This window comes from Pseudochaenichthys georgianus, chromosome 15, assembly GCF_902827115.2.
Source record: "Pseudochaenichthys georgianus chromosome 15, fPseGeo1.2, whole genome shotgun sequence".
Taxonomy (NCBI): Eukaryota; Metazoa; Chordata; class Actinopteri; order Perciformes; family Channichthyidae; genus Pseudochaenichthys; species Pseudochaenichthys georgianus.
In genome coordinates, this window is record NC_047517.1 from 31825674 (window position 1) to 31838463 (window position 12790).

Sequence of the window (12790 nt, forward strand, 5' to 3'; positions counted from 1 at the left end):
GTATAGATAGTTAATATTATATTTAACATACAGACATACTGTTTTTACATGCTGTGTTCGACAATTAAACAACGGTGATGTTTGATCAATTTGAATCCAAAAAGTTGACAGTGCTTGATCAAATTCATGAAAATAGTTCATTCAAAAATATACAGTATAGGCTACAGAGATGTATGTATGTTTAAAAGGTTTAGAATATACTTGTTCTCAAGAGTTGAAAGATTTGTGTGAGTCATTCCTGACACCTGGTGGTGAGGAAACCAAACATATTAGAGGTGTACCCACTGCTTCCTTCTCTTATGCCAGTCTTCTTCCAGATTAAAGTATTATATATTGTTTCAAAATGACAATTGAGTTACATTGCCTACACATCATGTATTCCTATAATATTAATGTATGACAACAGGCTAATTATATAGAGCCTGGTATACAATGGTGTACAAATAAATACATCTAGTGGTTATGTGTGTCCTCATTCTTCTTCTATATAATTTTCCATGCACACTAATATTGATCTGTAGAATAATAGAATAGATTCTAATTTAATTGATTCTAGAATAGAATCAATTAAATGCAACATGCTCTTTGGCAATTGTCACGAGTGTAACAATAATATGTTTTACCAAAATGTTAAGGTATAATATGGTAAAAACAACAAGGGTTCTTTTTATAAATACAAAAACAACAAACTGAACTAGCCAGCTGCTAGCATCTAATGCGGTTCCTTTTCCCAACCGAACTATAAAATAAAGACTAACTTTATTACATTACAGCTACAATATTTTTTCGCTGCTAATTTAAGTAACGATTGGACACAAACATGCTAGCTATCGTTGTATTTCAGATTTAACGGAAAGCGGAACTGTTGTGTACTGTCTACCGTACGGTTGACGGTCAAATGTTATGTGACACACTCACCTCAGCTTGTCCAATCAGGAGACGCGTATCCGTGACGTCATTCCGTACATGTGACAAACTAACATGGTAGCCCCCATGCGTACATCTGAACAGTAACGCCATTCACAGACAACCAGATACTTTTCTCTGTTTTGTGTTCTCTTCTTCTGTAAAATATGAGGTATTTGCTCAGTTTGGGGCACTCGTTTTCCCGACTTCACGTCCGTTTATGTCACCAAAGTGTTTACAGCAGCAATGCAAATACACGAAGACTGGTAGTGCACCTTGGGGAGAAGTGAGTTGACTTTCCAGGATTTATTTTTATCCCAATAACTGTTAAAGGGGCAATACATAATGTGTACTTCTAGCTAATGCATTATGTAGCCTCTGTGAAAGTGTATCGGTTGCTTTACTATCATAACTTGTAATCATAAAGCTTTAAACCAGACCCAGAACAAACACCGGGGATGTTTTGGTATCCAGAATAGAGACTTGCATTATGCATGTCACCCTACATGCCTGTAAATATGACAGTGGTTTCTGTATCTGATACATGTTGTGGTCTTGTTGTTTCTGTAGGAAACTTGAGATCTCTTCTGGGAGGTTTGCTAGATTTGCTGATGGATCTGCTGTAGTGAAGGTAAAGATAACGATGTCCACAGTTGGACGTTTCTACACTCTGCCTCTGATTAATATTCTTCGTATAGTTGCACTTTGTGTTCCTGACATCTTTAATGATACTGTACATACACACCATCCAAATTATGTCCGTCCTATAAAAAATGATGCCTGCTGTGTGGATCTTCTTAGGCTTCTCATTCCCTTGTATCCCCTCCTTTTGTTTCTCAATCTTACTGAACAATAAAGTGTGATGCTTGGTGTGAACTTTCATTTTTTAAGTATATGCTTTTACTAAACTCTTTCTTTTCTTTTTTCTTTTAAGCTGGGAGAAACCTCTGTCATGGTGACGGCTGTGAGCAAAACCAAACCATCTCCATCTCAGTTCATGCCTCTTGTGGTACGTTTTCTAACATCACAGTAAAGTGTCAACCTGTCTTTTAATTCAGACGGTGATTGGGTAGATTTTGTCACATTCGCTCAGTCTTGTCTTTTATCATCTTATAATTTGGTAAAACTATTATTTAATATATAGAAAGTGTTATCCATTGCAGCAGAATTAGAAATGATGACTTATAAGACAGGTGTCCTCAGTATAGAATAAGATAATATATCTCAATGAATGTCCTCTTTGATTGACAGGTGGACTACAGACAGAAAGCAGCTGCTGCAGGTAGAATCCCGACTAACCATTTGAGGCGAGAGCTGGGCATCACGGACAATGAGATCCTCACCAGCAGACTCATAGGTGAGTTGATAAGAATGTGTCTTTGTTTGCCTTTTTCCTATATGTGTGTTTCTGATATTGTCCTTAAACCAGAGTGCTTTGACTAACCATATTTCTGTTCCTCAGACAGAGCGATTCGACCGCTGTTCCCTGCTGGTTACTTTTATGATACTCAGGTCAGTTCAGTTGGAAATTGTTTTCATAATTATGGGGTTTTGTCCGTATTTGCTTTTTGAACATGGTGATATTACAGATATTCTTCACAGTTAAAATGACCTTTTGTTTTTCAATTAATCACGCAATGTTAACTGGAATTCTTGAAGTAAACTTTTTCTCACACTGTGAATAAAAAAAGAATAAAACAATTAGGAAACATTTTTTACTTTGGAACCATGAGAGAGAGAAAAAAGTTTTCTTCAACAATTGAAGGTAACACAGGGTGATTAATTGATTAACAAATGCTAATTTCTGGCTGAAGTATTCTTCAATGTGTCTCCAACTTTTGTGACTATGTGCGTTTATGTCTCCTGAAGGTTGTTTGCAACCTGCTGGCAGTTGATGGAGTCAATGATCCAGATGTGCTGGCTATTAATGCAGGTGAGTTCAATCTCTGTTTAACCTGTTTTTTCACAGATCATAGTTTCCTATATCATTAGCTAAAACATCATTTTCTTTCATCAAAGCGTCCGCTGCTCTGGCCTTGTCCGACATCCCCTGGAATGGACCCATAGGTGAGCAACTCGCAACAGATTTAAACCTATTTACACATATTCTTGATTTATTTACTTTAAATCCTGCTTGTCTATTCAATTTCTATTTCTCTTGAATTATTGTACACTCAAAGTAGTTTGGGTCCTCCTGTGTGTTTGTGTTTTCTCAGGTGCTGTGCGTGTTGGCATGATTGATGGAGAGATGCTGATCAACCCCACGCGGAAGGAGATGAATTCCAGCACTCTGAACCTGATTGTGGCTGGAGCTCCCAGCAGTCAAGTGGGTAAGTTATCAAACGCCAAATAACCCATCAGATGTTCATTTAAAAAAAGTTTTAAAGTGTAGGTGTCAAGGCAAGTAGCCTTACTTTCCTGTATATATAGCAGCAGTTATTGTGATTGATGATGTAATAACATTTCAACTTTATTAATTGTTTATTAAAATCTAAAATAGGATGTATATACATTGTATACATTAAGACATATGTGCAAATTATCAATGTGCAATATAAATCTGATATCTTACGTTCTAATAACCAAACATGTATTAAAACTATCAGAGAATGTTAGTAATGTATTACCACGCCTTTAAATGAAAGTGTTTTACACCTTGTTGTGTGTATTTGATGTTTGTGATAATACGCATTATCTTGGTTTCATTACATTTTCTAATGATTGAAAGGGACTTAAACCCTAATCCAGCGTTTCCGCCAGGGGGGCGTCTTGCCGCCATTTGACGCCCTTACTAATGGGGTGGACGCCCTCTCAGCCCTGGTCTGGCGGAAACACTGCCCTAACCCTATTTAATTGCAGTTTGACACTTACAGATGTATTTTCTTCACTCACAATATCATGTAGGATGTGTCTGTGCCAAATGAACATATTTTACATCTTAAACACATGTCCTTTCTCTAATGTGCCTCTCTGTCCATCAGTGATGATTGAGGCGTCTGCAGAGAACATTCTGCAGCAGGACTTCTGCCATGCGGTGAAGGTTGGAGTCAAACACACCAACCAGATCGTACTGGCCATCCAGCAGCTGGCGCGAGAACAGAAGGTCATCAAGCGCACGCCGGTGAAGATCTTCTCCGCCCCTGTTGTCATGGTGGAGCACGTTCGACAGTAAGACTAGTTCACCGTTACTCCAGAGTGAAGTGAAGGAGCACCAGGACTAGATTTAGATATCAATTACAGAACTAAACATGACAACATTCAGGCGTGTCTTCCTGAAATTAACCGCCTGTCGCCTAAACAAACTCAGACATTATTCAGTGATGGGTTTACCTGTAGTTCTTGATGAAGCACTATCTGAGTTTAGTTTTTTTCTAAATAGATTTTAAAAAATCGGATTCATGTTGTTTTGCCTCCACGCCTGCAATAGCCATGGTCATATATAAATTAAATATTATTATTTATTATTAACTTAATGTATTTCCTTTTCTTCCTTGCAGATTAGCCTCCAAAAGGATTTATGCTGTTTTCACTGATTACTCCCACGATAAGGTAAGTCTGATAATGTTAACTTAAAGTTTGTTTGTTAGCCTCTTTTACCATTATAGTGGGTATTCAGTTTTCTGTGAATTAAGGTCTTTTTAAAGCACCTTCAGTCATTGACGTTTCTCTTCTCTTTGATAAGACAATGTTTATGTTTATCAGAAGATTATCTTGCTTTGATTGGTGACAATAATAATCACTTCATCTTGTTTTAGATTTCAAGAGATGAAGCAATCAACAAAGTTCGACTAGAAACTGAAATGGAGCTTAAAGGTAAATCATTTTCAGTATTTATGTTACATGGAAAACAATTCTAATGAGTCAATATTACTGCAAACCCCTTCACACAAATACATGTTTATAGTTCTTAAATGTAAAGGTCCCATGTCAAGCTTTTCCGGTTATTACCCGTCCCCTTGTGTGTTATGAAGGTTTTTATGCATGTAAACGGTCTGCACAGTCGCAAGCCCTCAAAGTACACCCTGTAGCGAGTAAAACTCTAACACAGAAAAGACCTGTTTATGCTGCCCCGGAACGCCTCGTTGGAGATCTCTCTTTTTCAATTTTTTTCTTCCGGGAACCAAATGACGTAACGACGACCCCTCCGTGGATTGGTCAAAATGGACCAATCTGTGGAGCCGTTACGTCCGTGGATTGGTCCTAATTGACCAATCCGCGGACTTCCTCACACACACATACTCAATCTTTTCTCAGCTGCAGCTCCGCCGATTTCTCCTCCCTGAGACAGCGGCACGCTGTGAGTCGGTGTGTGAGCACACACACAAATTCCCAGCCAGGCTGCGGGTGTGTGTGTGTGTTCGGGATGGTTTCGCTGTGTCTCGCTGTCTCGCAGACGGCCACTGGGCTCATAGGGAGGGTTGGGCAGGAGCTCCAACAAGCCGTTTAGGACAGAGAGTGAATACACATACAGAGATGCTGTATGAGAAACCAATGTGATTTTGGAAAATTGCACAATTTAAATCTATTCTAGTAGACCTCAACAATGGAATTATGATCAGTAGAAATGGCCATGACATGGGACCTTTAACTGAACGTATTGTCCTATCTGTCAGCTGAATTGTGTCTATTGATGTCTCCTTTGTGTAGAACAATTCCCCGAGGCTGATGTCTTCGAAGTTATGGAATCCTTCAACACGGTGTCCAAAGAAGTCTTCCGCAATTTAATACTACATGAGTACAAGAGGTAAGCACTGTCCACAGGTAGAATACTGTTGATTCTCATGACAAATGATTTGCCTTTGTAACTTGAGTTTAAAATATATTTCATATGTTTTAGATGTGATGGGAGAGAGTTGACTGCTTTAAGGGACATCTCTTGCGAAGTGGACCTCTTCAAACCGCTGCATGGCTCAGCGCTGTTCCAGAGAGGACAAACACAGGTAAGAGGGCGTTTGTGCATACGGTACAATAAGATACTTTTGTTGTACGAAGAAGAACACTAAGTCTGATTATTGATGGGTTTTTGTTATGAAATGTAATGTTATACTGTTTAGCTTTTGTCTTTAAGGAATACAAAGGCTCAGACTCGTCCTCTATTTCTTTTTATAGGTGCTGTGCAGCGTCACGTTTGATTCCCTGGAATCCAGTATCAAAGCAGATATTATCACCACAGCTTTGAGGTAAATATATTACACATTTCTTCACAACAAAACAACGCATTCATCCTATTATCAGGACATTTCAGATAGTCCTGGCCCTTATTTTAAAGCACATTAAATATCTGTCTATATCTGAGACTCACAGAACACAGGTTTATGTCCAATATGGCAGCCTAAATTACCCACACAGTCTAATATAAATCATACATATTTGAAAAGACCATTTAACCCAATTTCTCTTTGCAGTGGCATCAAATCCAAAAACTTCATGCTTCATTATGAGGTGAGTAAATCCCGTTTTCATTTTTTAAGACATGTAAATGTTACTGTTTGATTATTTATCTTTTAGTTTTTCAAGGTGAACTTAAAATCAACATTACGTTTATTTGCAGTTCCCTCCATATGCAACCAATGAAGTTGGAAGGATGGGAGGAACCAACAGGAGAGAGCTTGGACATGGTTCGTGTTAACATGTCGACTTGTATTCAACATCTGCTAACCGCTCATTATTAGTATTTGTACGTATTTATATTTGTATTATCATGTTTGTGTATTCCTAGGGGCTCTGGCTGAGAAAGCCCTGAGGCCGATGATTCCCAAAGACTTCCCTTTTACTATACGGGTCACTGCTGAGGTGATGGAGTCAAATGGTAAAAACACCACAGGATATGTTCATAATGTGGCAGGATTTCACAGACGGGGACCATGGATTACAATGTTGGCATTTTATTACTTGCTCTCCCTATTTACACCACTTTCTCCTCCTTTCCTCTCAGGATCCTCCTCAATGGCTTCAGCTTGTGGAGGCAGCCTTGCTCTAATGGATGCAGGTACTGCAGCGGGAATGCAATAGTTATCTCTGTTATAAAATTGTTCATATTTATTATTTATGATTTGCCTTAAATGCATCATGTACCCAATAAAGAATAACTTTGACCTAGGATTTAGTTTAGGTTGTGTATAATATAACAGTATAATACCATATTATAATCAAAGTACTACAGTAACAATGTATTGGTGCATTTAATAAATGCTTCCAATATCAGTATTCGTCCATTGCAGTAATGAAGCTAGTATCTCTTTTAACAGACACAATATTTAAAAAAACAATGCATTATGTATTTTACCCAAGAGGATTTTTGATAGCTTCTTATTTTGTAATTCAAAGCAAATTAAAGATGGATAGGAAGGATGGTATGGCAAGATTAGGTCTTGCTTAAGTATTTCTATTCACTTTTAAATGAAATTGTGTGTCTAAATGTGTGTCTCCCAGGTGTGCCCATCTCTTCTGCTGTGGCAGGTGTGGCAGTCGGCCTCATCTCTACGGCCAACCCAGAGAAACCCACTGAGATCCAAGACTACAGATTACTGACGGATATTCTGGTACATTATGTTCAGTACAACTGTAGCCACTGTGTGACCAACAATGTGTAACTACCAAGTGAAGGAAAGAGTGAGCTAATCATTGTACTCTAAACAGGGAATAGAAGATTACCTTGGAGACATGGACTTCAAGTTGGCGGGCACAAACAAAGGCATCACTGCTTTACAGGTACTGTGTCTGATGACTCAGAGAGAGTGGCTTAACCAAGGCTTTTGGCTTACTCTGTAACTGAGAAGAAAACTAAACCCTAGCTAGTTTTTCATATAAATATTTCACCTAGCCCATTTTAGGTGATGTGTAATTTTACTTTGGGGCATTGAGAAACAAATAAGGCACGTCAGCATGTTTTATAGCTTTAATGGAAGATTTGCTTGTAAATACTTGTACTTTATTATTTATAACAAGATACTTCAACTCTTGGGGCATCCAAATTAAGGTCCCATGGGTGGAAAGTGTCATATCCTGTAGTAATTATAAAGCCCCCTAAAGTAAATTGTGTGATATGGGGATATTATAAAATTGTCTTCAGTTGTGTTGCTCCAAATACTTATTATAGAGAGGAGAAGTCCCGCCCATCTACTTCCGACCCATGGGACCTTATTTCGGAAAAATTATGTATTGTAGTCAATGGGGAGAGAAAGATTATCTTTTGATCCCGTTTGAATTGTGCCACGAACTACACATATGATGTTTGTCAATCTTAAAAAATAATGTCCATGTCAAAAAAGTCACAGTTTGTCGTAAAACTGTTTAAATATAAGACTATGAAAAATACACAACTAGAAAGACTACGAGTCCCAGAATCCGGTCCCGCATGCTGGCTCTTACGGAACCGACTAACTCCCCTTGTGTGTATGCACAGCTCTCGACATGCCCAGGCTTGTAGTGATTTTCACTTCTTTTAATACTTTCTGCCTCATTCTGAAAGAAAGAAGTGAAATGTGCCAACTCGGTGTGTGGTGCGAGATGGGAGATGTAGTTCATTGAGCGGTTTCACACAAAAGTGTTACTTCACAGTGTTACGACACATTTTTATTTTTTTGACTTGCAAAATTATCTTTTAAATTGACAAACATCATATGTGTAATTCATGGCACAATTCAAACGGGATCGAAAGATAATCTTTCTCTCGCCATTGTCTTCAATACATACTTTTTCCGAAATAAGGTCCCATGGGGGGGTCCCGGAAGGGGAGGGACTTCGCCTCTCTATACCCTTAGGCCTATATTTTACACACTTAACACACTTTTATTTAACCTCCAGGCGGACGTGAAGATCCCAGGTTTGCCTCTGAAGTTGGTCATGGAGGCAATCCAACAGGGCACAGGTAAGCTGAACTTTTAACGCAACAAATAAAGTGTGGACATATTTTTGGTTGCTTGATGGCCTTTGATTTATTCTTATTTTCCAGTGGCAAAGAGTCAAATCCTGGGTATCATGAACAAAAGCATAGCAAAGCCAAGAGAGTCAAGGAAAGAGAACGGACCTGTTGTTGGTAAGTCTTGTGTTCAAAGATTTATACAGCATTTTAGTTAACATTAACAACGAGGAATGTTTATGCAACCAAATTATAATCTGTTCTGGCAGCTGATGCGTTCGGTGTGTGTTTAATCTGTCTTCAGAAAATGTCCGGGTGCCGGTTTCCAAACGAGCACACTTTGTTGGTCCAGGGGGCTACAACCTCCGCAAGCTACAAGCTCAAACAGGTAACAAATAATTGAACATTTATATTAAGCTGAATCAGAGCACCAAACAGAACATCTTTGGGAATGAAATACGGCACTAACCAAACATTAGTTTTCCCTTTTTGTTTTGCTTGCTACCCATTATAAATGCTAATCAAAATGTTTAAACGGAAAACATTTGTTTGTTTTTCTCTTTTGAAGGTGTGACAATAAGTCAGGTGGATGAGGAGACTTTCTCTGTGTTCGCTCCAACACCAGGAGCCATGAATGAAGCCCAAGACTTGATCTGTGACATCTGCAAAGATGATGTGAGTCTCTCCACATCTCTTAGGGACCTTTTTCAAATACTGCAAACTCAAGAAATAATGATGTTTTATAGGCATACCAAAAAGTACTTCCAGCACCATATCACAGGGCTGAACATGAGTGACACCATGAGGCTGATGCATGTATGTATCAGGGTTTCCGTTAGCCGGTAATTACCGGTTTTTAGCTGGTAAAATTTATAAAAAACCGGTAAATTAAAAACCTGACGGTCAAAATGTCTGGTAATAATTAGGGAGGCTCCGATCGATCGGCCGCCGGTCATTATCGGCCGATATTCACTCTTAATAGTTTGATCGGTGCTCTCTATAAAGGCCGATCAGGAGAGCTGGATCTGATCGATATGGACATAAACGCGAGTGAAGTGTAACCTGACGCGAGAGAGAGATCAGATCAGCTGCTGAGTCTGACCGAGACACGCAGCTCTGTATAATCACCTGAAGCCCCGCCCTCTGTTTAGCGGGCTGCAGGAGCTGCATGAAATACAGACGTGCTGTCAGGAGAGGGAGAGGGGAAAAGAGAGGATCCGTTTCTCCCGTGTTATTATTCAAAGTTGATGTAAACTTCTGAATAATGTACGTTATCTACTACAAGTAGTTTGTTTGAATGTAATAATTATGATGTTTGTTGTTTGTGGAATCATTTATTGAAAAATGAATCTGAATTTTTCGATCTGTTACGATTATAAACTGAAGCAATATAAAAATGAGCCCCGTGAACTGAGTTTTAAACTGAAGCATATCTGCTCATAGTCCGGTAATTACCTGCTAACGGAAACTCTGCGACACAACTATTATTATTATTATTGAAATATGACCGGTAAGTTTCAAATTAGTCCGGTAAAATAAATTCTGCCCGGACATTTGACCGGCGAGAAAAAATCCTAGCGGAAACCCTGGTATGTATGTAAACACATTTTGAATATCCGTATTGTGTTGCAGCAAGAACAGCAGCTGGAGTTCGGTGCTATCTACACTGCTACCATCATTGAGATAAGGTACATTAATAAATGGTGATGTTTAACATAAAGCATGACTTCAGTTCAAACAGGCTAATCATCTATGAGAAATGTATTCAAGATTTCAATATAAATCATTCAAAATGCTCATGTTTTCTTCTTTGTTTCAGGGACATTGGAGTGATGGTGAAACTTTATCCCAACATGAGTGCTGTCCTGCTGCACAACTCACAACTGGACCACAAACGGGTCAGTGAATGACCCTCTGCATACTGTTTACCTGTGTCTATGGTTCTGTGATTGTTTGAGAATGAAGTTACAACTTACAGAACACATCTTTGTATCTTCCACTTTCAGATCAGACATCCAAGTGCTTTGGGTTTAGAGGTGGGGCAGCAGATACAGGTATGTGTCAATAACTGCAGGCTGTGTTGTTGAAATGAGCCTCTTGTGTTGACATTCTGGGATCATTGTCTCTGACTGGATTCATGTTAACAGGTGAAATACTTTGGACGGGACCCGACAGACGGCAGGATGAGACTTTCACGGAAGGTGCTCCAGTCTCCGGCTGCAACTGTGGTCAAAACACTAAGTGAGAAACAGAGCATCTCCATAAATCCGAGCAACAGCCAGACCACCGGCACCGATGTGTGAATCTCCAACTCTACGGGATAACTTCTGACTTTGCCACCAAAGTGGATTTAAATGAATTAGATGAAACTAGAAATGTGGTGAAATCTACCAGACCAAGAGCAACAGATCGATTCACAAACTGAACCAAGTGCTGTATATAAAGAGGTTAACCCTGCTGTGGTGGGTACGGGGTGATAAACTACACTGGAGTGAACTGGATCTCAGCAAATACACCGTCCTGCTCTCATCGTGCTTCAGTCCATAAACACAAACGGACATTTGGATATTAATGAGACACATTTTCAAGAGATATACACGTTTTACATTTTAATTTTCAACTTCTGTAGTGTATGGTTTTCAGATTTGCACCCCCAGAACTGACGGCATCGAGCAGGTAGAGGGGTTTCTTATGTTTTTATTTTCTGTTTTACCTACTTTCCAGACACACTGCTATGTAAGGATTTATTATTCACGTGTGACAGTAGTGCCTCTTGTGGTATGAGACTTCTATATGTGGTGTCAACAGGGTCTCCTAAGCAAAGAAAGTGGGAGAAGGAGACAAAAAAACAATATTCTCTTAATGTTGTGTTGCATTTCCAGTAAACATGAGCAGTTTTTAAATGACAATTTCTGGTTGCTTTGTAGTGGCAAGTTCACAACCTTTTCTAGCAAAAAAACAAATAAAGAACTAGACTTGACTCTATCCCAGCATTCAGATGCCAACAAAGAAACACACAAATGTGCTACAAATTGTTCCCAAAGAAGAAAAAGATCAGGGCGACCAATCTATATAAACCAGGTTTTAGATTGTAAAACACTGGTTACAAGATATGATGAAGAAAACATGCATAATGATAACAATAGATTAATTGAAAATTAATAATTAAATTGAAACTAATTTTGCCCAATATTTTATTGCTACAAGATTGACAAGTCAGAAGTCCACGTAGAATGCCTTTTTAGTTTCTCGAATCTGGAGTAAAAAAAAAACTCAATTTATCGCTGCTCTAATAGTAACATGGTAACTTAAATGAGATACACTTTTATTTTGGAGAGGACGACTTCATGCCCTGAAGCTCAGGAAAGTGGAAAATATCCCCTGTCTGTAACTGTAGAGTGGCTGTTGTAATCTATTGGCAGAATTTGTTAATTTGTAACTCCAAAACAAAATCTTGTCTCTGAAATGAGCACAAAATGAAGATGAAATCTCCATTGGGTGACCATTTTAATTAAATGTTTAAATGCATACAATCCTCAATGAAGCCAATGTTGAGAACAGGAAACGTTTTTTAAATAACAAAGAGAAAAATCCCCTGCACTTAGACCAGTCTCTTTCTTTGGGCAGGGAAAGTATAGTAATTACTGAACTGAGGGGGTTTTCTTTTTTTTTCATTTTTTCCATCAAACTGAGATGGTATGGAAATAACTTCTGTGTCTGTTTGGCTTACCAGTGCAGGAAACCTAAATAAATTCATAAAAAATGATGTGAAATAGAGTAAATTGTATTTATATACATGTGTGATGTATGACGTTCATATCTCAATTTTACTTGTTCTAATTTGTATTTATAATGCTTGGATTGAGTTGTTTCTGTTTTTTTCTTTCTTTTGCTATGTTTATTAAGTTAAATGAATTAAGTTATTCATGTCATAAGTGCAACATTTAAAGAGCATAGGCAATACAAATCATGAATCTCAGGCTCTCTATTTCTCTATCTAGAGATGTTAACAGGTTTAGGATT

The 12790-nt window shown here is 38.4% G+C and overlaps 1 protein-coding gene across 1 annotated transcript; it reads left to right on the top strand.

Moving 5' to 3' along the window:
• Window positions 1-979: 979 nt before the first annotated feature.
• On the top strand, window positions 980-12533 carry pnpt1 (polyribonucleotide nucleotidyltransferase 1, mitochondrial). Its single transcript, XM_034101254.1, has 28 exons — window positions 980-1192; window positions 1477-1537; window positions 1841-1915; window positions 2158-2263; window positions 2369-2418; window positions 2776-2839; window positions 2926-2973; window positions 3123-3236; window positions 3888-4074; window positions 4404-4455; window positions 4662-4719; window positions 5554-5650; window positions 5744-5846; window positions 6016-6086; window positions 6312-6348; window positions 6458-6524; window positions 6626-6715; window positions 6842-6895; window positions 7339-7448; window positions 7546-7617; window positions 8713-8776; window positions 8861-8944; window positions 9072-9155; window positions 9336-9442; window positions 10400-10455; window positions 10587-10665; window positions 10774-10821; window positions 10915-12533. The coding sequence occupies exons 1-28, from the start codon at window positions 1074-1076 to the stop codon at window positions 11068-11070; spliced, it is 2313 nt and encodes a 770-aa protein (XP_033957145.1). The 5' UTR covers window positions 980-1073; the 3' UTR covers window positions 11071-12533.
• Window positions 12534-12790: the final 257 nt, after the last annotated feature.